Source organism: Lemur catta, chromosome 12 (genome assembly GCF_020740605.2).
Source record: "Lemur catta isolate mLemCat1 chromosome 12, mLemCat1.pri, whole genome shotgun sequence".
In the NCBI taxonomy this organism is placed as follows: Eukaryota; Metazoa; Chordata; class Mammalia; order Primates; family Lemuridae; genus Lemur; species Lemur catta.
The window spans coordinates 80,517,286-80,544,042 of record NC_059139.1 but is presented as its reverse complement, the minus strand read 5'-3'; the positions used below and the strand labels follow the sequence as shown (position 1 = coordinate 80,544,042).

Genomic DNA, 26,757 nt, shown 5'->3' with positions numbered 1-26,757 from the left:
TTAGTAGAAATGGGGTCTCGCTCTTGCTCAGGCTGGTCTCGAACTCCTGACCTTGAGCGATCCTCCCGCCTCGGCCTCCCAGAGCGCTAGGATTACAGGCGTGAGTCACCGCGCCTGGCCACATTACTCTTGATTTATTAAACAATTGAGTTTCAAAATAATTTAGTTAAGTTTCTGAATATTAAAAACATGAGTATAAAATAAATTGACATTAACAGCTGCTTAACAGTGATAAAATATACTTTATTTACTTTGTTGAATCAGAGGGTTGTAAAAAAAAATTATTGCTAAAGTAGATATCAGGCAAACAGAAAAGTGCTTTAGAAGTCCAGTTACCTTGGAGTTTTATTTAAACTAAGAGAAAAAGGTCATAATGTTTTCATGCAATACATACTTGGTTTTTTTAAATAACAATTGTGTAACAAATAACAGAATGAATTAAGGAATGCTGCACTTGTGATCCATACAAAACACCAACATTTGGGTTGTACATAATTAAAGAAATATCTCAAACACTTTCTGAAATACTGTAGTAGCCAATACATAGAGGCATGCCTTAGGTGGCCATAGGAATGCAGTTTAGAAAAGAAAAAAAAAAAAAAATCACACAGGAATTACTCAATTTTTTTAAAATCACTGAGCAAGAAAAGCAACACTGAACTTCCATACTGATTTTACACACTTTCTATACAGTACCTTGACTTAAATCCAAGAGCAAAACTTAATACTCTCCTCCTCTATTTTTGGTAAACAACTGCATGGTAAACTTAGATGACTTTTCCCCCTGGATTTTACCTGGGAGTGGCCTTTTAAATTTTTTATTTAAAAGAGGGCAGGTTTGGCACTTTTATACTGATGTCACCAATGTTAATATTTCTTGGGATCTCAGGAAGATTCATATTCTTTACAGCTGATACAGCACGGGCTGGAGCTCCCGCTAAGCCAGCCTGTATACAGAAGCAAATAAAAGAAAAAGAAAATGTACAACTCAGGTGTAGCTCATCATAAAACACTTACAATGGAAGACAATGATAAAAGATTTTCATATAACAAGTTTAGAGACCAGATGGTAGTTTGAATTGGTATGGGATGGTTACTTTAAATACTAATCTAGAAAGAGAAAACTGTGACACATTTAAAAAAATACAGTGAATACATGCAATGATAACAATGTAAAGATTTAAATACAAGTTAATGTATACTACCACACAATATTCACATGACAAAAGCTAAATCTTCAGCTACATCTTGATTTAACTGACATATGACATAAGCATGAAGCATAATTTACATTAGTTTCCTTATTAAACAGCTCTTGCAACAATCATGATTTTTTTTTGCGTTTAAAATGGCATTTATTATCAATATGTGCTGTGAAATAAAAACTGAAAGTAATAGATCATGCTTGTTTATTTTCTTTGCTCAGGGCTAAACCCTTAAAACATTTCAAAACAATAAAATTCGTTTTTAAAATTGTGGGGGCTCTTCTAAACTTTTCTAAGAAAGTTCTAGATCATTAAAAAAAAAAATCAGGCTTTTAAGTGAAGCCTCAATCCAAACATAGTAGTTCTGCCTAAAGATGAAACCACAAGCTCATTCCAACCCTTCCATGCATTAGTTAAAATATAATGGTTAAAAATGTTTTGTTATATAAAGTAGATTCAACATAGGTTCAGCTTACAGTGTACAAATTTAGAGAAAGAATAGCATAATTGCAAGAGGTAGTATATATAAATAAATGAATTCTAAAATTTCCAGGAAGTATCACTAGTGCATACTATTTGGCTTTCTTCTTAGTGGGAAAATTTATAATTTTTTAAATAATTTCAAAAGAAGTACCCTTAAAAATAAAAGAAAAATGCACATAAATCATTTTTTCAAAGAGCTACATTAATAGCCTTCATATTTAAGGTTTAATTTATATAAGCAATTAGATTTCATTAATTTTTATTCAGGCTAGATAATAAAGCAAAGCCAACAAACACATCTGAGTTCAGTGGCATCATTTTGTACAAAAGTAGACAAGTAACAAAAACAAATCTTCCACTTTGCTTATAAAAGACAGTATCTGTGAAATTAGAAACACTAACTTTACAGTCCCTTTTCATAATTTTAGTTTTTTCCTCTTATGTAATCCTACCTCTTTCGTTAATTAAAATAAAAATAATAATAAAGCTGTTACCTGAGAAAAATCTTGACTGATACAAAATAGGCCAGTGTAAACTATTTGCTGAATAAAGGATACAAACATTGTTAAGCAATGAAATAAAAGCCATGGATTATCAATTCAGAATCGGAAATAGAAAAATTAGTAAAATAGTATTAAAATAGATATGGTCCACACAGGCAATGATAAGGGTGATATGGATGAATAACTCCATACCCAATTAAAGACTGAACTGGGCTGGAGAATTAAATTTTTATAATTTAATGGAGGTTAGTTGTTTTTGATGTACAACTAAAAATCTGACCTCTATATTTATACCTACCTGAAGCAATGAAGTTTTTGTTATACCCCATTTCCCTCCTGCTCCCCGCAAAAATGTTGAAGATACAACTAAATAATATTTAGAGCAGCATGTATCATATTCAAAGGGTCCTCAATTTGATCATTTGAAGCTAAAGGTATAGCTACTGAAATTTAGGATGGTTTAGGATGAAAAAATAATACAGTTCAAAGAAGTTTACCATCTTGTAGGCTTTCTTTTATCAGGAAGTGTGTTGTCAGCCAAGGGAACAAAAATTGTTTTACAAAATTGCAGATATCCTGGAACTAGTATCATTTTTCTAGGTAGAAGGATTTTGTAATTATTCTAATTAAAAGACAAGTTGTCACTACTTTACTTTGGAATTTCCACAAAGGATACAAATAATGAGTTGACTACAGAAAAGTATTGATAAATATTTAAATATAAATATTTTAGAAGTCATGAATTCTTAAACAATTTTATTATTGCAAAAGTGAATCAGAGAGAATGTGAGTGTATGCCTGTGTCTGTATATTTTACTGGGTGCTATGGTTTACATTTATAAATAGTAAACATAATTTTTTCAGTATTAAATTAAATGTTATGAAGCCTTCTTTTCCATAATACCCTATACCATGAACAGCTACACTAAAGCAAAGAAAATGAATAAAAAATGTATCCTGTTAAGTCTCATTAAATTGTTTCTTTGTGACCAAAGATGGTGTCGACTGTAGGCTGCTAATGAGAATATATAAAGTCAATACAGCAATTGATTTAAATAGCATATATGTGCTTATTATGTAAAACCAAAAGAAGTTTCTAAGTACAACAAACTACAATTCTTCTAAACATAAGCAGCAAGCCATAGACATGCAAAGGATGGGAACTATTCAGAACACGCAAATGAATTAGGAGAATCAAATTATTTCTCAAGCATGTTCAATACTTTTGTGTAGTATGTCATGAGTTTAAATGGTGGGAAATTAAACAACTGTAATATGTGCTTTAAGTTTTAATTAAACTAACATTTTAAGAAATCAGATTCTGAAGGATATAAAATGTTAAGGAAATAACAAGAACTGCTGATCAGTAAGTAGATGCTTAACCGTGCTATCAATGTTTATACATAAAAACTTGGGGCTAAAAAAAGAAGACTTTATGTTACTCAGGCAGTCAACACCAGAATGGTTATTTAAAAAAAAAACCTCATTTTCAGACTTTCATGAAAGTCTGAAACATTTTTATTAAAACAAGATGTAAAAGAAGTAATTTCCCATCGGGTAATCAGTTTGCTGATACAGAGGTATAAAGTAATTTTCATCTCGGTTAAGACTTTTTTTCCCAGTTAAGATATACTCAAAGCAGCCAGATAATTTTTATTAATTCTTAACTTTATCAACACTAAAAGTTGTTACAGAAGTTAAGTTTACCTGATTCGTTAGTAATACAGTAGTCCCCCCCCCTTATCTGCAGTTCTGCTTTCCACGGTTTCATTTACCCGCAGTCAACTGCAGTCCGAAAACAGGTGAGTACAGTACAAGGTATTTTGAGAGAGACCACATTCACATAACTTTTAGTACAATATTTGTTATAACTGTTTTATTTTCTTATTAATTATTGTTGTTAATCTCTCACTGTGCCAAATTTATAAATTAAAGTTTATCAAAGGTATGTATAGGAAAAAACACAGTGTATATAAGGCTCAGTACTATCTGTGGTTTTAGCCATCCACTGGGGGTCTTGGAATGTATCTATCCCCCATGGATAAGGGGAAACTACTGTTTACATATTATAAAATGTAAAAATAAGATATTTCTGATAGTACAACATAGTTCTTAAAGATTTAAGATTACATAGTTGACACAAAGTAGAAATAAAAAGAATGAAATTCTACTGGAGAAATAACTTGTTTCCGTCTATGTTATACTCGAGCACCACCATGGCAGGTAAACTGTAGCAACTATACTAATAAAAACAAATATATGAATCCAAAGCAGTTAAGAGTATGAACTGGATGAAAGAACGAAGTACAGTATATAAAAGAATGGTCATGTTTTCTCTCCCATGAGATTAAATAAATTAACAGAATTAAGAGAAAGAAAACAAAATGAAGTCTGCAAGTATACCAAAATGAGGCCAAACAGATAGAAGACTTATACAGACATACTCTTGGAAATTTCAAGCACTTGAATCACAAAGATAGTAATGGATGGATATGATTTGTTTTTGATTTTGTTTTTAAATTGCCAGACCCAAAAATAAACAAAATATGTGCAAGCAAAACTGAAAAAGCAGCATTACTAAAATATATTTCAAAAAACCTGAAAGCTCCCTTTTCCTCATGCAGTAAGCAATTAACGTTCTTAAGGGAAAAGGAAAGTAATAACCTAGTAATTTATTTCATCTCAGACACAAAATACCATCCTACCATCTTAAAATATTTTTTCCAAGCTTGAAATATAGCATAATAAGATGGTAGTTGGAATAATTTGTACATACTAAAACCTTTACCCACCCTTCCCGCTGGAAGATGCTATATGCACATTCATAATTTTGACCTAACAGCAAGTGAAAGAACACCAACATTAATAAACACAGTATTAAATGGTTTCAGACTCAAAATCATTAACAAAATAATGGCAGATTTTGAAGGCATGTTTTTGAGCAAAACAGAAAATTTTAATATTTTAATTTCTGAATAGGAGGCAGAATAAGTTTTAATCTGGGGCTTTATAATAGGCTTGTTCTTTGCTTTAAAGACAGTGTTTTAATACTGCAATTACAAACAGATTAGAAATGCTGATGACAATCTTCCAGTGAGCAAGAACTATGCCATTTTATAAATAATTTTATCAAAATTAGAATGTTTAAAAATTTAAAAACCTTCCAAATTAGTAGTCATTTTATACAGATTATCTTCAGTTATAGTTTTAATTTCTAATGTACGATTTCCCTATCTGAAAGAAATGTAGCAAGCTAATGACATTCATGGATTTATTATTTCTAGTTTTGACCACTATAAGTGACCTCAGGTATCCTCACCGTACTGCACGTCAGGGTGGAGGAACAGAACCAACTTATGAACTGACCTTCCAACATCTGTATCTTAGGGCCACTTTGCTTATTCTCTGCTCTTTGAAAATAGATATTCAATTAAATAAAAAGCCAATTACTAGTTCTAGAGATGGAAGTTAACAGACTTAAGTGATTAGTGGTTCTTTGCTAGAAAATTGAAGTTTAATATAAATACTGGAACATAGAAATTGGCAGAGATTTCCATTAATGGGGGTTTATGAGATCACTATGTATTTTCTATACCAGGGATAAAGTAACACAGACACAGGGACCAAAAATGGTATGCCCGGCTTCGTGATATAGCCCACAATCTCAAAATAAGATATTGTAAAGCCACCTACCTATATGTTGCTCCTTGTCAAACATGGCCAGAGAGCAATAATTTAGTGGATAAAAAGCAATGCCAAATTCTCAGTGATATTTTTCTAATTAGCAAGGCAGGTAATCTAACTTAAGTTTATAGATTTTTTTCCCTCCATAGGACACAGTGATTTATTTTCATTTTAAAATTTTAAATTAGAAGCTATGAACATTTTTAGTTTTCCTGAAATGGTTGTGTACAAAAGAGTTGCTCACCACCATCTCCATGAAACTTTTTCAAAAGTAATTCACAATTAATTTATGGTGTGAAAAAATGTACAGGAAATATTAGAAGAAAAATTAGTTTTGTAAAGCTAGGAGTCTATTAAAAACATTTCCAATATTTGCCAATAAGCTTTGCAAAAATATTCAGGGTTTTTATTCAATACTGAATAAAATATTATACGATACTTTACTGAATCTGATTATGATACGTTTGGATGTCAGTTTTGTTAAAATGGAAACCCATTGTATTATAGTTTGGTCAATATATTTAATTCCATTTTTAGAGCATTTAATTCAAGTTTTAGATGATTTCTGATCTTATTTTGTGTTGTCCACTGTTAATATGCACTTGCAGATCAAAACTGTAAAAGCAATTCTGTTAAGACTTTGGAACTGAAAACCATTTGGGGAGAAAAAAGTACTATTTAGCAGTCACTCTTCTAAGCCTTCACTGCTTCCCACTTCGTATGCAAAACTCTAAATGTTCAGCTTTTGGTTTTTAAATTCACAGCTTCTAAAACCCAGCAGGCAATTTTACGTTAGAATCCTAATTTAGAGATAGAAAAAAAAAATCTGTGAGAGTTAAATTAAGATTGGTACTGTTATATGATTCTCAAAATAAATTCTTAGGTTTCTATATACAAATTGTCATTTCTACAAATGCAAATTTGTCAGTTAGATGACAATGTTCTTAAAAAAAATTTAAACTTTCCTCTTACAATGCAGGCAGACAAAACAGAACAAACATGACATCAATGATATACTAGTAAAATACACTAAGTCCAATAAAAGATGAGGAAACTACAAGGAGAAACTAGAATGGAAATAGGCTACAGGGACTATATGGGTTCATTAACACAAAGAATTTTTGAGTCTGGCCTAAATAATTAATTGCCTTTGACATCATTTTGCTTTCCCTTTGTTAAAGTACATTTTTCTCAAAGTCAGCAATACCTTGTCTACCTGTCCTGTCTGGGAGACTGAAAGATAAAGGTCTGTAAGAGAGAAGAATGGAAAGAGCTAGAAAGATCAGGATGTTCGGGGAAAAAAGAGGACTGACTTTTTAAAAGTAGTGACTAAATTCAGACTCATTTACCCATCTTAAAAATAACATGAAATACATAAAAGCTAACAAGTCTCCCCAACCCCACCCCTCTACCTCCACCCCCAGGGAGCCCTTTTATTCTCAGGCAGATTCCTGGGTGCCTCTTATACTTCCCCCAAATCCCACCAACCTCCCAGCTTAAACCCTCCTCTCCCAAGATCCCAATGTTATAGTAAACCACTTTTCCATCAAAACAATAGATGACAACACATTCAGAGTGTATCTTTGCTTTTCCTCTCTTTAAAGATGAGGCATCTTTGCTTCTACCTGTCTAGGTATTGAGAATTAAACTGGTTTGCTTTAATCCATTACCAGAATGTTCCACCTTTAAGCCAATATAATAAAATCTTTGATTTCTGACAAAGCCCTAGATAAATCCTTGTTATATTTTAAAAGCTGTATGCTAATTATGCCCAGGCTGATTTTTAAAAGGTAAATACTATTCCTACAACACTGCTTATATGAATTGTTAAAATATGCTAACCAGTTCTTTTCATTAATCATGAAATTCTGGACTATAATTAAGTCTTTCTTGGGTTTTTTTGCTTATATAATAAATTTTAATGGAAGTTTAGTAAGAGATTAATAAAAGTTTATACTTTGCTCTTAAATAATTTTAGATTATTCTACAAAGTCATATCTCTGGTATATAACCAGTTGAAGTAACATGGAAAAGAAACATGTATGAAAAACTTTGACATTTCAATGTGTCTGATATAAAGCCGGCAGCCTTTCAAACATACTTAAAATACATGAAAATTGCTGAAAAATTACAGAATCAACATAATTTTCAACACTGCTTTTAAAATATGGTCAGGCTTTACTTTAACTTGAAATCCTATTTAACTACAATATCAGCAGATATCACATGTAGAAAGACACTTGAGAGATTTGTAACTTTGTGGTTTATCCTCAATCAGATTCAAAACATACTTTCTTGTAAAGGACAAAAAGGAAAACTAATTTGGTAGCAGAGAACAAATGATTATATATGTTACAAGATGACTGGTGGAGAATAATAGAAATGTTCAACAGTATTCTAAACTATTTTAAATAGCATTGTTTCTGTGAAAGGATTTTAAGTTATAGTATTCTTACAACTATTTCCTTCAAAAATGCAAATTCTGCATTTTACTGCTCTTTATAGATAAGAAAAATTACTTCATTAACAAAGTTTTACTGGACAATAAATACCCATTATGCAATTATTATAGGTCCTTCATGACTTTTTAAAAATATTATATATACCACACTAAGGAGCAAAAGAAAAAGAAGGGATACCACCAATGGAAAGGAGGTAAGTACCTGGAAATGTGAAAATTCCAGTCAAGTGATCAATATATTTTTGCAAATGATTACACAGAATTCACAAATTACCATATCCATTCATTTTAGACCTATTATTAATGGATTGTGTCATTGTTTGCCCATTGGCATTTAAAATCTATAACCATACAGTTTTGTAAAGCAATGTTTAACAAATCGCATATATTTTATCATTTTAAGACTTTAAATAAACTATAGTTTAGGGTTTATAGTAAATCTTTTCTGTACTAAACAATATACTGTGAGTCAGCTATACTAAATAATATTGAGCCCTTTTGCTTGTCCTAAAACAAAATTTTCTCTATTAACCTAGTTTGTGTTTGTTTTCCCCTTTCAAAAACCAATATTTTAAAAATGGGTTATAGAATACACAAAATAAGAGAGTCATAGCTCTTCATCACCATTACAAGTGTCTCCTTTGGGAAACCAATAGGCATGGCAAACTGAGGTAAAGGAGAAATGCAAGACTATTTTTAATTTAAATAGCACATTAGAAAATGTTTTTATAGAAATCTTCAACTGTTTCTAACCCTCAGATTTCAGATTTATCCATCATCCTGTGTTTCCTTCAATTCAAATGAGCACAGAATTGCGTTAAATCGATCCTTTAACATGCCAACAAGATAATTTTTTCAGAACTCACCTGTTGTAAATTAATGCCAATATATTGGCATAACTTGCTGATTTCATAGTAATATTTACTTTAAATCAACCAAACATCTGAGCTTACACTATTATAAACAAAATTTGTTTTTTCCAATCTCAGTTCTGACTGTAAATACTAAATGTAAGAATATCCTCAAACAAGTAGTGTTGAATGAGATATCAAGACTATTCATGGTTGATGGTAATAACCAACCAAAGTAATGTTAAGCTGAGTGGCTCAGCTATAGCAAGCACCTGCTGCTGATATTCAGCTTAGTGCTTGAGGGAAGAGTCACTAAAATTCTAAAGTAGGGTTTTATATAGTGCTTAAGTGCTGGCTGGTCTTCATACACCCAATCTAAGGTTGAATCTAACAGCACAAAGTTAGCCAAGTATAACAAACCAAATATTGCCCTCATAGAATGCAATAAAAACCATGAATATATATGTATCTATGTATAAAATATGTGACTTAACTAAATTCTCAGTGACCTTTGGGAAAGATCCAGTATTAAAAGATTAAGGTATTGAATTTCTTTCTTAAATGTACACTCAGACTTGTTAAGCACCTATTATAACTCAAAACATTATTTCCTCATAAGCATTCCATTTCTTCTCCTTTCCCTTTCCAGATATAGTTCTGTAACACTAAATTTACATGTCTTTAAAATACAGTTCTAGGATTTCTTTGGAAATTATTGATTGAAGTCTTGCAAAGCAAGTATTAGGTTACATTATTCAAATAAGTAATGCTTTTTTTAAACAATAAGAGTTTGGAATTGTATTTATTACCCAAGGTAGCTATGACTGTGTCTACAAGAAGAATACACAAAGCTCATTGGTAGATAGTAGTCACAGAACATTTAACATACTAAAATGTGTATCTTCCATTTCTTTTAAAACTGAATAAGCATATTGGTTATACCTAAAGGGTGATACTGAAGGACAAACAGTGAAAGCTACAAATCATGCATATTTATGATCATGCTTAGAACCTTTTTAACTAGAGCATTTTCCATTCTTACCTCAGATTTCTCCAGTTTATTTTGTGCATCAATTTGCGTAACAATCTCATTCATGTTGGTCTCCAATACCATTCCCCCCATCACCATTTCTGCAAGAATATTGTGAACCTAGAGGAAAAAATAATATACACTCATAAAGAAAATTCACTACAAAAAAATTCCATGATTTCAGTAACTTTGTTTCACATTCTGCTGTGTCTTTTATAACGATGACTGGTCAGAATAATTTGGAGTGAAGGTTCAAAATCCACTTTCATCACTACTCTGAAGCCCTAGGAAGTTATATAACCTCTAAGTCTTTGTTTAATGGGCTGCAAAATGAAGATAATAATAGTACTGCCTTCATAGGAGGTAATCCATGGACGTCCCCAAAGTAAATGATAAATAAATATTAACTACCATTATCATTATATCAAAATTTAATAATCAAAAATAATCTACAAGGGCCTTTTTTTTTTTTTTTTTTGAGACAGAGTATCACTCTGTTGCCCAGACCAGAGTGCTGTGGCGTCAGCCAAGCTCACAGCAACCTCAAACTCCTGGGCTAAAGCAATCCTACTGCCTCAGCCTCCTGAGTAGCTGGGACTACAGGCATGCACCACCATGCCCGGCTAATTTTTTTTGTACATATTTTTAGTTGTCCAGCTAATTTCTATTTTTTTCTTTTTTTTAGTAGAGATGGGGTCTCACTCTTGCTCAGGCGGGTCTTCAACTCCTGAGCTCAAACGATCTGTACAAGGGGCCTTTTATACCAGATTCTTAGCCAACAATTTTCAGGTTGCTATTTTATACTCATGGTACTTAATGAAGCCATGTAGTACAGTACTACTACTAAGCTCTAGGTTGGAAAAACAGTAGAATTTTCTTTTTATTATAGATACTTTGTGCTTTAACCCCCAAACTGTCTATCCATGTAATATTCAGATTTCTTATCATAAATAAAATTAAAAACAGTGTCTTCCATTGGAGAGTAAAACCCAGGTATAATATAACCCAGGTGTTTTTTCATAAGGTATTTACTGGATCAAAAATCAACAATTCAGAGCTGAATGAAGTTTCACAGACTAGTATACTCTATACTCTGCTATAACTTTTTAAAAATAATCTGATAAGTTAGAAGTGGAGCCACTGAAATTAGATAGGCATGAATAGTGACTGTATCACTTACGAGTTGCATTCCCTGAGCAGTTACTTCACCTCTCTGAGTGAAGTGACTTATTTATGAAATAAAGATAGAAGCAGGATAGGTACTTCATAGGGTTATCATAAGAATTAAAAAAATAATTCATGTAAGTGTTTAGCACAGTACCACTAGGTATTATAAGGTATTTATTATCTTTCCAACATACTCAATTTTCAGTCCTTTATAAGATTTCATACAAATGTGTTCATGATTTTAAAAATATCCTATCATTATCATTTACTAATTTTTCATTTTGGAAAGATGGATACCTAATGTACAAACTCTGAAGAAAGATTTATATTGATTACTTTTCCTAGCAAACAACACAAAATCAGAAGTCACAGTTGTTTTGAAAACTAGTGCTAAATATCGTAACTTCTACCATCGCTAATGCGACTAGACATTATTTATTTATTTATTTAGAGACAGAGTCTTACTCTGTTGCCCGGGCTAGAGTGCCATGTTGTCAGCCTAGCTCACAGCAACCTCAGACTCCTGGGCTCAAGCGATCTTCCTGCCTCAGCCTCCCGAGTAGCTGGGACTACAGGGATGCGCCACCATGCCCGGCTAATTTTTTCTGTATATATTTTTATTTGTCCATATAATTTCTTTCTAATTTTAGTAGAGATGGGGTCTCGCTCTTGCTCAGGCTGGTCTCGAACTCCTGAGCTCAAATGATCCACCCACCTCAGCCGCGTGAGCCACCGTGCCTGGCCTAGACATTATTTATTAAAGCTGTGTTGATGCTGTACTTAGGGGATATAATTTAATTCTCACATCACCCTTTGTTACAGCTGAGAGAATAACCCAGCTTACTCAAAACACATAAGCTAGTGTGTGGCAAACCAACAACTGAAACCTAAGTCTGAGTGACCCAAGTTCATTTTCTTGCTTTCTTCCGTAACAGTAATGAATGCAATTGACATAGCTAATTAACTTTTAGTCATAATCTATGAAAATTCACTTAAGGGTCAAGAAGGTAATTAGGTAACAAAATAAAATTACCTTATAATATAGTTAATAGCTATTGTATTCAGAAAGACCATAGCCAGAGGACAGAGATTTTTTTAAAACTTCTGAAGTGGAAACTTCCCTCTTCTTTTTAAAACAAATTCTCATGAGAAAACACAATTTATAAGGTTCATAAAAGCCTTATAAATTGGGGGTGCCACCCCCACTTTACTCAGCCACTCTTAATGGGCTCAGAATCTTCTTATCCCTATGTGAATTACACTATTGCCTTTCCAGAAACATCTAAGAACACAAGCACTAGATTAGTGGAAACCATAAATTTCAGTATTGTAGAAATGTCTACAAGGGTCAGAGGTATTACAGTACGAGTGGCCCGCCAATGGGGGTCGCACCCAAGAAATTTTAAGAACATATATCAATTTAAGAGACAAGAACTAAGGTGTAAACTTGTCTTCAAAACAAAAATAACTCCTATGAAAGCAAATTCAAAAATCCAGAAGAGAAAGAAAACAGAAAAGGGTCCTGTGAGCTAAATCCTCACAGAAACATAGTCCCATTTATTATAAAGATAAAAATGCCTAAAGACTATATTCTTGATGGGGAGATACTAGACATTACATAGAAAATTCAGAAAGATAAACATGTAAGGAAATGAGAATTATTAATTGTAATGCTACTCCAGTATTATTAAGGATATGGTATCCAAAATAAGCTATGTCACACGAAGAGAAGAAATTTAGAAGCTGAACATGACATGTCCAGTGATGAAGAATTCATGTTCCCAGAATTGGTAAGAATTTTTGCAGACTTAACAAAAGAAAGAGAATGATAAAAGATCTGCTTTTAGGTCAACCCTAACTCATATGGTTGACATTTTAGTACTTTAGTACTTTGTTTCATATATATTTTATTTAAAACAGATTTTTTTGGGAATTAAAAGAAGGGTGACAACATGCTTATAATACAATTGATCTATTAAACTGCTCTGATGTTCACCTAAAGTAAGAATTCACAGTTTTTATCTTTTTCTAAAATTCTATAGATACTTAAATGTTTAAGAAACAGTAAATACCACATTAACAATGTAATTCTGGGTTTTTTTGTTTGTTTTTTAATATTTACCCTATCTACCCAATGGCACAGTTTCTTCTGGACATAGACCAGAACTTCTAAGTTTCATTTTTATGGCTTTTTTTTTTTTTTTTTTTTTTAGAGACAGGTTCTTGCTCTGTTGCCTGACCTAGAGTGCAGTGGCATCATCACAGCTCAACATAACCTCCAACTCCTGAGCTCAACAAATTCTCCTGCCTCAGCCTCCTGAACAGCTGGGACTACAGGCGTGAACCATCAGGCCCGGCTAATTTTTCTATTTTGTTGCAGAGACAAGGTCTCACTATGTTGATCAGAATGTCTCAACCTCCTGGACCCAAGTGATTCTTCTGCCTCAGCCCCCCAAAGTGCTAGGATTGCAGGCGTGAGCCACTGCGCCTGGCTCATTTTTATGTTTTTAAACAAGCAACATAGGCAAATGACGGAAGAGTTCAAGTCACACATACACTACTGTACAAACAGTAGTCTCCACCACACTCTGCAACCCTCTATCCAAAGATAATCAGTTAGCTGTATCTTATATATCCCTCTAGAAAACCTGTTAGGCACACACTTGTTATATGTGTGTGTATATGTATATCTAATTTACACAAATGAGACCACACTATATACATTATTTTCATAGTTACACAAGAAAATAAAGAATGAATTGAAACTTAAGAGGCAGGAGAGAATGAGGAATTAAGTCAAGAAAATTGTAACAAAGAGATTGGTGCCAGATAAGTGTTCAAAAATGATCAATGAAACTTTGTTGGTAAGAGCAAACAAAAATACAAAAATGTAAAACAGTGCATCTACATTAATTATTATACATTTGAAAAATGAGAGAAATCTATAGATTACTGAAAAATATAGTTTATTAAATGAAAAAAAACAGTGGTATAGACAATATCTATAATATGGTCCCAATGAGGTTTACCAAAAAAGTTTATATACTTGGATATGCCCAGAAAAGCATTAAAATACTTTTTAATATATAGTTACCTTAAGAATGGGACTGGAGGAATGAGGAAGAATGGAGACTTACTTTTCATTTTACAGTTTTGTTTGGAAAAATTTTAACATGTGCATGTACTACTTAAAAAAAAAAAAACCCAGCTTACTAAAAGTAAAAGAGATGGCAGTAATTCAGAGGAACATTAAAGGCCTAAACTAATGGCCATGCACATACTTAATTTATTTATGAAGTAGCATAAAGGTGCTGAATATTTGTTGGTAATAAGAAAAGGCACGCATGCCACTTTTCACATGTGTTTAAATGCTAAGAACTCTATCTTATACATGTATCTATGCAGAACCTGGAAACCTTTGCTGAAAACTACTATAAGATACTTAAGGATTAAATGATGTATCATTTTATTACTATTTATAAAATATTATAAAGCACACTGTGGGTATCTAATAAATATTAAACATACTTTTTTCCTTCAAAATAACATATAACAATTAGGCCAAAATTCAAAAATTACAGAACAAAGCATTTATTTATATTCGACAGTTTTCACTACCTTGCTGTCAGTAAATCATTTATTAAATATTTATATATAGCACTTACAGACAGCAACATCCTAGCTTTAAAAAAGCCGATATAGTCATTGAAAAGTAGAATGAAGATAAAAATTAGGTCATTAAATATGTAATGTCCGATTTCAAATCAAAAGTTTACTTTATTATATCTCAAACAAGAAGCAGCATATGCCTAAGCTATTGACACAGTTTTGTCATCTTAACAGAAGCTTGCTTATGCCAGCCACAAAGAAGCCTGGAGAGCAAGTGGTGATGAAATCGCGAAAGGCATTTTCCATAGCCTGTTGAGAATTGAATATTTTTCTGTGCAAGAAGTGATCCAAAGCCTGGAAGAAGTGGTAGTCAGTTGGTGAAAGGTCTGGTAAATACAGTGGATGACAGAGAGTTTCCAAGTCCAGCTTCTATAGTTTGAGCAGCGTTCTTTGTGGAACATGTGGTTGAGCGTCGTCTGGCAAGAGGATTGGCCTGTCTCTGTTGACCAATCTCAGCTGCTTAATCACAAGCACCCTCATCATTTTGTCCAATTGGTTGCAGTAGACATCTGCTGTATTCAATTGACCAGGTTTCATGAAACTGTAGTGGATAATACCAGTGCTGGACCACCAAACAGACATCATTTGCTTTTTTTGATGAACATTCGGTTTTGGACTGTGTTTCGGCACTTCATTTTTACCCAAACATTGTGCTGAATGCTTGCAATTATCAAAAAGAATCCATTTTTCATCACACCTAGCAATACGGTATAGAAATGGTTCACCTTTATGTAATGACAGCAAAGAAAAGCAAGCTTCAAGATGATTTCTTTCTGATGCTTGTTTAATTCACGCGGTACCCATATATCCAGCTTCTTTACTTTGCCTATTTGTTTCAAATGCTCCAATATTGTTGGAATAGTAACATCAAACCTGGCCACTAATTCACGTAGGTTGGGATGGAATCGTTTCCACTACAGCTTCCAGCTCATCATTATCCACCTTTGTCTCCGGGCACACATGTGGCTCATTTTTAAGATTATAATCACCAGAATGGAACTTCTCAAACCACCGAGGTACTGTGCATTCATTAGCCACATCCTTCCCAAATGCTTTGTTGATATTTTGAGCTGTCTGTGCTGCATTGGTTCCACAATGGAACTCATATTTGAAAATCACACGAATTTTTGACTTATCCATGGTTTCACAAAAATTGCTCTAAAAAAAAATTTGAAAGATAATCACAGGCCAAACCATGCATTTGAAAGAATGGGTTATACTTTCACAATAAAAATAAAACAAGAAGTGTCAAAGTGAAATGTCAGAGGTATCAACTGTCAAACTTAGTACTTAAGGAAAGCGGACATTTCATACTTAATAACCTAAAATTTCACTTCTTAATAGTTACAAGCTTTCTATTAGACTGAACTAAGATCTAAAAAAGAATAAATAAAGTAAAGTAGGTCAAATTCTGTAAATTCTTTTCTATAGATTGTCACCTGTTTTCAGAGCATAAAAGCTACTTTGTTATAGTTTATTTTAGAAATGAGGTCCTCCACACAAAACATTTTTTGAATTTGATTACATTAGCAACTGACTATAAAGGTGGTCAAGTAAAATATGACATATCCATTTTATTTAATACTTCACTTAAGAATAAAGCTAATATGTATGCATTGACATAGAAGGATCTGAAGACATGATGTTATTAATAAAGTAAGGCAAAGAACGCTATGTGAAATAAAAACAAACTTAATTGCTCACTAAGCCAAATGAAGTATGCGTATCTTGATAAATACCTAGACACAAAACGTCTGGAAGCCTATTCAGACAAACTATTGAGAAATTACTTCAGGGAAGCAGTGCGGGATGGGTGTGGGTGGATGTAAGAAGGATAACAAGGTAAGAAAACCGTTCACATTTAATCATATGGCATTCAGTATTGTTTGATTTGTTTTTAAATAAAGATAATTACTATTACTGTAATTGTAAAATAATAAAATATTTTTAACATTTTAATATTTTTTAACAGTGTGAGGGAAGAAGAAAAGAGAGAGATGAACACAGATACACAGAGGCAGACACGAATCACCTATGTTCCTAAAACAACTGCAAGCTACTTGAAGACTGGGACCAGGGCATGTCCTTTACATACCCTGCAGTAAGATGTGTTTTGCAAGGAACACCTACTTCTTCTCTGCTTGCAAAATTGAACAGGAGCTAAAAAATAAAGTGCTCAAAGCAGACTTATAAATCTACTCTAAAAACTATACAATTAGACATGATGCTTTCATTTTAAGACAGAATAGCCAATTATGACAAAATGATAAGAAATTACTTTAAATTATGTTAGTAGAAAATTTCCATTTATGTACTTCTGTAGGTCATGCTTTTATTAATTTGATAACATTTTAATACATATATACTCATTTGCTAATAAAAATTTTAAACAATGTATTTATTACCTATATTTATAATTCTAAATGATCTAATCTCTCTTCACATTTTGGTATTTCTTCAAATCTATGCTACCATTAATTATAAAAAAAATTATTTTGGAACTAAATGGTGGAGTAGATACAAGCTGGCTTCACTCTCTCCCACCTCTCCTTCGAAAACTAGAAACAAATATACAGCACTAAAATGCACACCAGCAACAACCTCAAGCATGAGGATGAGACAGAAAATTCCTGGGACCACAGAAAAAAGGAAAAACTCCAAGCAGATGATAAGAATATCAGACTTCCACATCACCAATGTTCCTCTCCCCATTCTGCCTGGCACCAAGCATGAGGAAACTCTCCTCTTGGCGCACAGTTTCCACACTGAAAAAAGTGAAACAGGTAGTCAAAAGCTTCCCCATCTTCTGGGGTTCCCTGGCAAAAAGACCTTGCCTTAACCCATGGGAAGCATCATGACTGCCTGAAAGGAGAAATGTCCCTAAGGACAGACAGAGGCAAACAGGAGAGGTGGGACTACCATCCCCAGCCCTGGAAACTCTGCTCTGTAACTCGGCCTAAGGAGATACCAAATCAGAGTGTGGCTGTTCAGAAGCACCATGCTGTAAGAGGTATGTTCCCTAGGTTCCCCGGGGAACAAAGCCCTAACCAGCCTTCCCATACTGCTGGAATAATCCCTTTGGGACTTCCTCTAGTTTGATAATTTACTAGAGCCAAGGTGAATCTGGGCTTAAGGCGCTACCTAGAGCCAAAAAACGAGGTAACAACCTATCAATGAAGATTCGCTATGCAAATATATTCAATAAAAGGCAAAACAAGCCAGACAGAGAAAACCAGAATAACTAATCCTTCAATGCAACACACAGATATATACCCACAAAAAACAAAAGCAAAGAGGAAATCATGACCTCTCCAAAAGAACAAAGCAAAAATCCAGTGACTGACCCTAACAAGACAGAGATTTGTAAGCTCACAGACCAAGAATTCAACATAACAGGAAACTTAGTGATCTCTTAGTTTTTAAGAAAACTTAGTGATCTCCAAGATAACACAGAAAATCGATTCAGAAATTTATAAGAGAAATTTGAAAAAATAATAATAATGAAAAAAACAACCAGAATACTTGGAAATGAGAAAACTACTTGCTAAACTAAAGAATTCTTTTCAAGGCTCTCAACAGCATAATGGATCAAGCAGAGAAAAGAGTTAGTGAGCTCGAAGACTGGCTATTTGAAAATACATAGAGAAGAAAAAAGAAAAAAGAACAAAAAAGTACAAAGATTGGCTACTACTGGGGTCCCCATCCCGCAGACCACAGACCGGTATTGGTCGTGGCCTGTTAGGAACTGGCCACAGAGCAGGAGGTGAGAGGTGAGCAAGCAAAGCTTCATCTGTATTTACAGCCGCTCCCCATCACTTGTATCACCACCTAAGCTCCACCTCCTGTCAGACCAGTAGCGGCATCAGATTCTCATAGAAGCGTGAATCCCACTGTAAACTGCACATGCGAGGGATCTAGGTTGCGTACTCCTTATGAGAATCTAATGCTTGATGATGTGAGGTGGAGCTGAGGCGGGGATGCTGGCGCTGGGGAGCAGCTCCAAATACAGATTATCACGAGCAAAAAGGTTTGACTGCACAATAAATGTAATGTGCTTGAATCATCCCGAAACATTTCTCTTCCCACCCCCACTCCCATCCGTGGAAAAATTGTCTTCCATGAAACTGGTCCCTGGTGCCAAAAAGGTTGGAGACTGCTGGGATACAAGATATAGAAAACTACCTCAAAAGACTAAATCTAATAACTATTGGTGTTCAAGAGGGAGCTGAGCAAGAGCAAGTAGTAGAATGTTTATTCAGAGAAATAATAACAGAAAACTTTCCAAAACATCACAAAGATATAAATATACAGGTACAGGAAGGTCAGAGAACACCAACTAGATTCAACACAAACGACACTACCCCAAGACATGTAATAACCAATCTCTCAAAGGTAAAGGACAAAGAGAGGAACCTAAAAGCAGCAAGAGATAAGAAGCAAATAATATATAAAGGGGCTCCAATTTGTCTGGCAACAGACTTAACCAAAACTACACAGCCACACAGGCCAAGAGGTAGTGGGACATTTTCAAAGTGCACGAAGAAAAAAAACTGTCATCCAAGGATATTGGATCCAGCAAAATTATCATTCCAATACGAATAAAGTCTTTCTCAAACAAAAGTTAAGAGAATTCACCACCACCAGAACCATCTTATAAGAAATGTTAAAGAGAATTTCAACCTGAAAGAAAAAGATATTAATGTGCAAAAGAACACTTTTCAAGATATAAAACCCAATGGTTAAAATTAAGTGCCTGGGCAAACCCAAAATACTCCATTACTGTATTTGTGGTGTGCAATTCACTTATAACTCTCGTATGAAGCTGAAAAGACCTATCAAAAACAATAATAGGTATAGGAACCTGTAAGAGATAAGTAATACAAAAATATGTAAATTAAGTTAACTAAAAGTCAAAATGTGGGAGGATGGAGTTAAAGTGTAGCTTTTGGTGTGTTTTTTTGCCTTCGTTTGTATTCTTTTCTTTGTGATCGAAGTTGTCATCTCTTTAAAATAACATATCTGTAAAGTGTTTTTTGTAAGCCTCGTGGAAACCACAACACAAAAACCTGTAATAGATTCACTAAAAATAAAAAGTAACAAATTAAAACATACTACTAGAGATAATCACTTAACCACAAAGAAAGACAGTTAAGAAGAGTCTCAAAATAATTAGAAAACATGCATCAAAATGGTAGTAGTAAGCCCTCACTTATCAATAATAATACTAATTATAAATGGATCCAATTCTCCAATTAAAAGGCAGAGAGAATGGCTAAACGGATAAAGAAACAAGGGCCAGTAGCTGATTCACGATGGCTGAGCAGAGACACCAGCTGCCAGAAGGAAAAGGTTTAGATAAAGGACAAAAAGCAAACAGACAAACAACATAGATGGGATGTAATTCTGAGGAAAGGGTGCCAGAAGGTACAGGAGACTCCACAGGAAGAAGTTGTGGAGCAGAACAAGAGGGAGCAAAATACTGGCAGAGTTCACCCGAGAGGCTTGGAGTCCAGCGAAAAGGGTATATATAGTTGGAGTGGTTTGTTTCTCCCTCCCTTGCATCTCTGACAGTCGGCTGATTCCAAAGCTGCAGGAGAGACATTCTGCACCCACAGCCCAAAAGCTGCTGCAGCCAGTGAGCTGAGAGCTTCCTGTGGACAAAGCACCAGGCTCCCAGCCCCCTGGGGGGAATTCCCGTCGACACCACAGACACAGGTCAGGATGGCAGGCGCCATATTGCTTCTCTATCCACCGTGCACCTTGGTCCTCCCCAGGTGGCTTCAACTCCTCAGGTTCCGTCTTGCTCATTCCCACACAAACATTTGCCAACTTTGGCTCAGACTGCGGGAGCCGCAGGGGTCCAGTGGGTCCCAGGGGATCTCTGGGACTCCAGAGCCCGGATGTTCTGGGTAGGCTGCCTTCCAGAGGGAGTAACAGAGGTGACAAGAATGATAGCTTTCCTCCATCCAGACTCTTTTCCTCCCCTTCCCCTCCCCAACCCAAGCTGCTAAGAGAGACAATTGAGCCACCACACTGAGATTTCCAAAGAGAGTGAGGCTCAAACTTTTCCTCTTGGGGTCCTGCAGTAGAATGCGGGGTGCTCAGACTATAAGCTTCCTGCTCACCGGCCCTCTCTGGTGCTACCTGCATGGTGGCTCCACTGGAGCAGGGCACACCCCCAAGCAGAAGGATGTCAAACCTGTCTGAGCACCTCATAGCAATTCAAGACCAGAGCGCTTCTCCCTGGCATGGTCAGGGATTGATCTTCAGGGACCTGGGGACAGGCCCACAGGCCAGATCCCATGCCCCCAGGTCTCGATGGTGTTGCTCAGGGGCATGGAGGGTAGATTTGTGAACTAATATTGGGAGGCAAGCAGCCCACATGGGCAGGACTAAGAGGTGAGTGCAGGATGGGCCCAGCCACAGCGTACTTGTGCAGTGCCCCTCCCCCTACAGGAAGGCTGCGCTCTCAACCAGGGCTGGGATCCTGGGCAGGGAGGCTACCTAGTCCATGGCGTAGTCACTGGAGGGAAACCACAGAGCAGGGGAGTAGGGAAAAGAGCGAAACCCACTCCTGACAGCCAGATGGTGGCTCTAAGACAGCCCCGCCTTCACGAGCAGACATTCTGGTTGGGTGGGGCCACTTCAGCCCCTCCCTGGTGGCTTTACCTAGAAGCTGGGAACAGACCTTTGATCCCTGCCGAAATAGCGACCTTGCCAGCTTCTGTGGAGCCTGAGGGCAAGCTCACCCAACCCAGACTTGCCCAGCTGCACTCCCCCCTACCCACCTCTGCTAGGGCAGAGATTAAGGACTCACCTGGAAGTTCCAGGGCCCCATCCACCACCTGGGGCATTCAGTGCTTCTCCTTAGGGACTAGAGCCAAGCACAGGACCCCAAAACAACATAGCAGCTTGTTCCTTCTGGCAAGTGCCACCTACTGGGAGGTCAATTAGAATGCCCTTTACGGCATTTACTGACTCAATCTTACAGGTGCATGGGGGTCCAGGGAGTACCCGCTTGGGGGAGCACCTGATTAGTGATGCTGAGCATTTTTTCATATGTTAATTGGCCATCAAGGCAATCGTAAGCAAAAAGAATAAATCTGGAGGTCTCACACTACCAGTCTTCAAACTATACTACAAGGCTACAGTAACTCAACTAGCATGGTATTGGCACAAAAATAGAGACACAGACCAATTGAACAGAACAAAGAACCAGATATAAAACCATCCACATACAGCCAACTGATCTTTGAGAAAGCAGACAACAATGTACACTGGGGAAAAGAATCCCTATTCAATAAACGGTGATGGGAAAATTGGACAGCCACATGCACAAAATGAAACAGGGTCCATATCTCTTACCACTCACAAAAATTACTTCGAGATGGATAAAGGACTTAGATGTAAGGCATGAAACTGGAAGAATTCTGGAAGAAAATGTTGAAAAAACTCTTTTACATATTGGCTTAGGCAAAGAATTTATGAAGAAGATCCGAATGGCAATCATGGCAATAACAAAAACAAATAAATGGGACTTGATTAAATTAAAAGGCTTCTGTGCAACCAAGGAAATAATCAACAGAGCAAATAGACAACCTGCAGAATGGGAGAAAATATTCACAAGCTATACAACCAATAAAGGACTGATAACCAGAATCTACAAAGAACTCAGGCAAATCAGCAAGAAAAAAATCAAACGATCCCATAAAAAAGTGGGCAAAACACATATACAGAAGCTTCTCAAAAGAAGATAAATGGTCAATACATATATGAAAAAAATGCTCAATGTCACTAATCATCAGGAAAATGCAAATCAAAACCACAATGAGCTATCTCCTTACCCCAGTCAGAATGGCTTTTATGAAAAAGTCCAAAAACAACAGATGCTAGTGTAGATGCAGAGAGAAAGGAATGCTTATACACTTGGTGGGACTGCAAATTAGTAAAAACCTCTGTGGAAAACAGTATGAAGATTTCTCAAAGAACTAAAAGTAGAACTACCATGTGATCCAGTAATCCCACTACTGGATATTTACCCAAAGGAAAAAAAGTCATTTTATCAATAAGATGCCTATACTCAAAAGTTTATTGCAGTACAATTCATGAAGATGAGGAATCAAGCCAAATGCCCATGAATACATGAGTGGATTAACAAAATGTGGTCCATGTATACCATGGAATACTATTCAGCCATGAAGAAGGATGACTTAATGCCTTTTGCAACAATTTGGATGGAACCATCCAAATTCTTGCAAAAAATATATATACAAAGCAACAATAATGCCAATAAAAACTTATTTAAAAACATTAAGTTGCTTCAGAATAAAGTGGGCTGGGCATGGTGGCTCACGCCTGTAATCCTAGCTCTCTGGGAGGCCAAGGCGGGAGGATTGCTCGAGGTCAGGAGTTCAAGACCAGCCTAAGCAAGAGCGAGACCTCATCTCTACTAAAAATAGAAAGAAATGATCTGGACAGCTAAAAATATATATAAAAAAAAATTAGCTGGGCATGCTGGCACATGCCTGTAGTCCCAGCTACTTGGGAGGCTGAGGCAGAAGGATTGCTTAAGCCCAGGAGTTTGAGGTTGCTGTGAGCTTAATGCCACGGCACTCTAGCCCAGGCAACAGAGCGAGACTCTGTCTCAAAAAACAAAAAAAAATTAAAAACAAAAAAAAAGAATAAAGTGCAAAGTCCATGGCACTAATGGTTCTTCAAAATTAGGCCTCTTGATCAATATCAATCTCTCCTCATAAAATAGCCTGTATTTTACATCTCTGCTAGTACAGTCACTCTCTCCTTTGCTACCTGCGAAATATCTACTAATCCTTTAAAATCCAGTTTAAATGTAATTTCCTCCCTTCACTCTCTCATGCAGAGGTAAGTGGTTCATTTGTGTTCCCATTAACATGCTGTACATACTGTTATCTGTTAATGTCATTGTTTCCTCCCCTAGATATGAACTCCTGTAGGGCAGGATCTGAATCTTCTCCACCAAGTACTATGCCTGGCTCATAGTAAAAACAATGAATTGAATAATAAAAGAATAAAAATAGAATTATCCACTAAACCATGTTTTGATATGAAAAATGCAAATTAATGTTTTTCTTAAATAAAAACTTAGAAGCTTTGACAATATAGAAATATTACCTTGTCTACGTGGAAAATCAAATCCAGTTCACAGACATTTTCAAAACATTTGTCTAATGTTTCTACGAATACCTATGGAAAAAGAAAAGAAAAAAAGGTTTTGAGAACTGTTTTAGTTCATTCAAACCTACTATCTACAAGGCAGATAATTCTTAATTGTGAATTAAAAACTTTACTAACTCTATTACCACATTTTTCTTTTTAAAACTACAAGCTGCATCAAATGCAAAAGGTGTAAAAAAAGACTATTCTTTCAATACATAAGTATACAATAAACTTTTTTGACAATGACCAAAACTAGAAAGCACCATTATTTACAAAAGCTCTTAAAATACTCAACTCAGGCTCCTTATCTTCATGCAGAGAGGGAAAAAAGCTCATTAGAGATATTTATCAAGATAAGTGGGCACAGTCCAAGTCCCTACCATACCTAATGTAGCCAATAATTTTTAATTAGCAAATCAGTATAAAAGACAACTAAAAATGATTTACATAAAGAGCACAGACTTTGGAATCAGACTTACCTGGGTTCAAACTCTGGCTTGAATAACTTATATGACCTTGTATAGGAAAAGACTCACCTCAGCAGGCCTGGGTTGTTCAAACCCTGCACATTCCCCCAAATGGCCTGTTTTCAGGACTAGCTCTTGGCCAGCGCCTGAGAACTAAGCTCTGACCTTTTAAAAAGTGCCGTCTGATTAGTGTGTTTTTGTATGCCTGTGGTCTTGGGCCATGCTGTACCAGTCTGAGCAGATAGTTTAGGCTAAGAATGTGATTCATGGAGAACACCTGCTTTTTCTCAGAAGCTCTGAAGCTTAGTAACAAAGGTCAGTCATGCAGGCACCACATGCCTCTGTGACTGACCCCCAATAAATATCCTGGACACCCAGGCTAGCATGGCCTTCCTTGGTTAGGAACAATTTGCATATGTCCTCACATCTTTCTGGGGGAATTAAGCATGTTCTGTGTGACTCCAGCAGAAAGAGACATCTGAAAGCTTGCAAATGGTTTCCCCCACACCTCCCCCCATGTGCCTTTACTGATTTTACTCTGTATCCTTTCACTATAATAAACCACAACCATGAACACAGCAACTTCTGAGTTCTTTGAATCCTAGCAGATCACTGAGGTGGTCTTGAGGACTCCACCACAAACCTTCAAAAATTAATCTCTTAAGTTCCACCTTGCATAGTTGTCACTGACCATTCTATTTCCATTTCTATTCCCACCACTCCTCTCAGTAGTAATCTTTAGTTAGAGTGACCATACAATTTATCACCCAAACTGGGGCAGTTTTAAGAGTTAAGAGGGAAAAGCTATTAATTATTATTATAATAATAGTATGCAATGTTATCATAATGTAATAACAGCCTGGAACAACAGATGTAACTCAGGACTATCCCAAGCAAACTGAAACATATGGTCGCCTATTCACAGGTGATCCTATTGGGCAAGGAGTAAAATCTAAGAGGCTTCTTGCTATAACTGATCCAACCTCAGGCTACTTTACACAGATACACAATCCAAGGTTTCTTCCTGGCATCAATGTAGATGGATAAAACATGTGAAACTATGTAGGTATGTAACTACAGCTGACCCCTGAACAATGCAGGGGTTGGGAAGCCAACCCAACCACTCATAGTTGAAAATCCACGTATAACTTTTGACTCCCCCAAAACTTAACTACTAATAGCCTACTGCTGACTGGAAGCCTTACTGATAACATAAATAATTGATTAACACATTTCGTATTTCACAAAAAAGTGCAAAGTCTTCACATCTGCTGGCATAGCTACAGCAAGAGCTTCACAAATTTCCTTTTTTTATAATAGTCCTTACACCATCTTTAAATGTGTAAGTCCTTACACCTTATCTTGAAATGGTGGGCAATCGCAGCTGCAGACCTCAATCTGTGATACATATCAAGCAAATCAACTACTTCTTGTAATGTTATGACTTTTCTCTGCTTCTTGGGAGCACTTCCAGCATCACTAGTGGCACTTCGTATAGGTCCCATGGTGTTATTCAAGATGTATGGTATTTCACTAAATATGATGAAAAGTACACAAGAACACAAGAAATTGCTTTTTACTGTGACACACAATTTACTGGAGAGATGAACTGCTCACATGGAGATGATTAGCATTTTAAGCAGACACTCCCAACACTTGAGCTCAACACAATAGCAACAGAAGGTGGCTATGAAATTATTACAGTAGTGCAGTACATACTTCCATTAATTTTATGCAGTTATGACTTAATATTGCATCTTTACATTTACATTTGTCTCAAATGCAAATGGTGCCATGTTTAGTCTTTAAGTGTTTGTGTGCATAAGTTTTAATAAATTTTATTATTTATAATATTATACATTTTATATTATAAATTTTATAATTTATAACATTATAACTTTTTATAATAGATTTGTGTATATCCAATGGTAGTAAATGAAATAGACTAGTATCTATACCTATCTTATGCATTCATGACATACCTAACTTTTTCTTAATTTTTTTCAACATTTCTAGGCTACATGGTTCATCTGCAAGTTTTT

The 26,757-nt window shown here is 35.4% G+C and overlaps 1 protein-coding gene across 1 annotated transcript in view; it reads right to left on the bottom strand.

Annotated features, from left to right (window-relative positions):
- Positions 1–222: 222 nt before the first annotated feature.
- The window catches only part of AP3S1 (adaptor related protein complex 3 subunit sigma 1), a 76,913-nt gene continuing 50,378 nt past the window's right edge, over positions 223–26,757 (bottom strand). The window contains exons 4-6 of the mRNA XM_045566516.1: positions 24,204–24,275; positions 10,230–10,337; positions 223–947 (exon numbers count right to left, since the gene is read on the bottom strand). Coding sequence (XP_045422472.1) covers positions 819–947; positions 10,230–10,337; positions 24,204–24,275 — 309 coding nt within the window. The 3' untranslated portion in view covers positions 223–818. The remainder of the gene's footprint in view (positions 948–10,229; positions 10,338–24,203; positions 24,276–26,757) is intronic.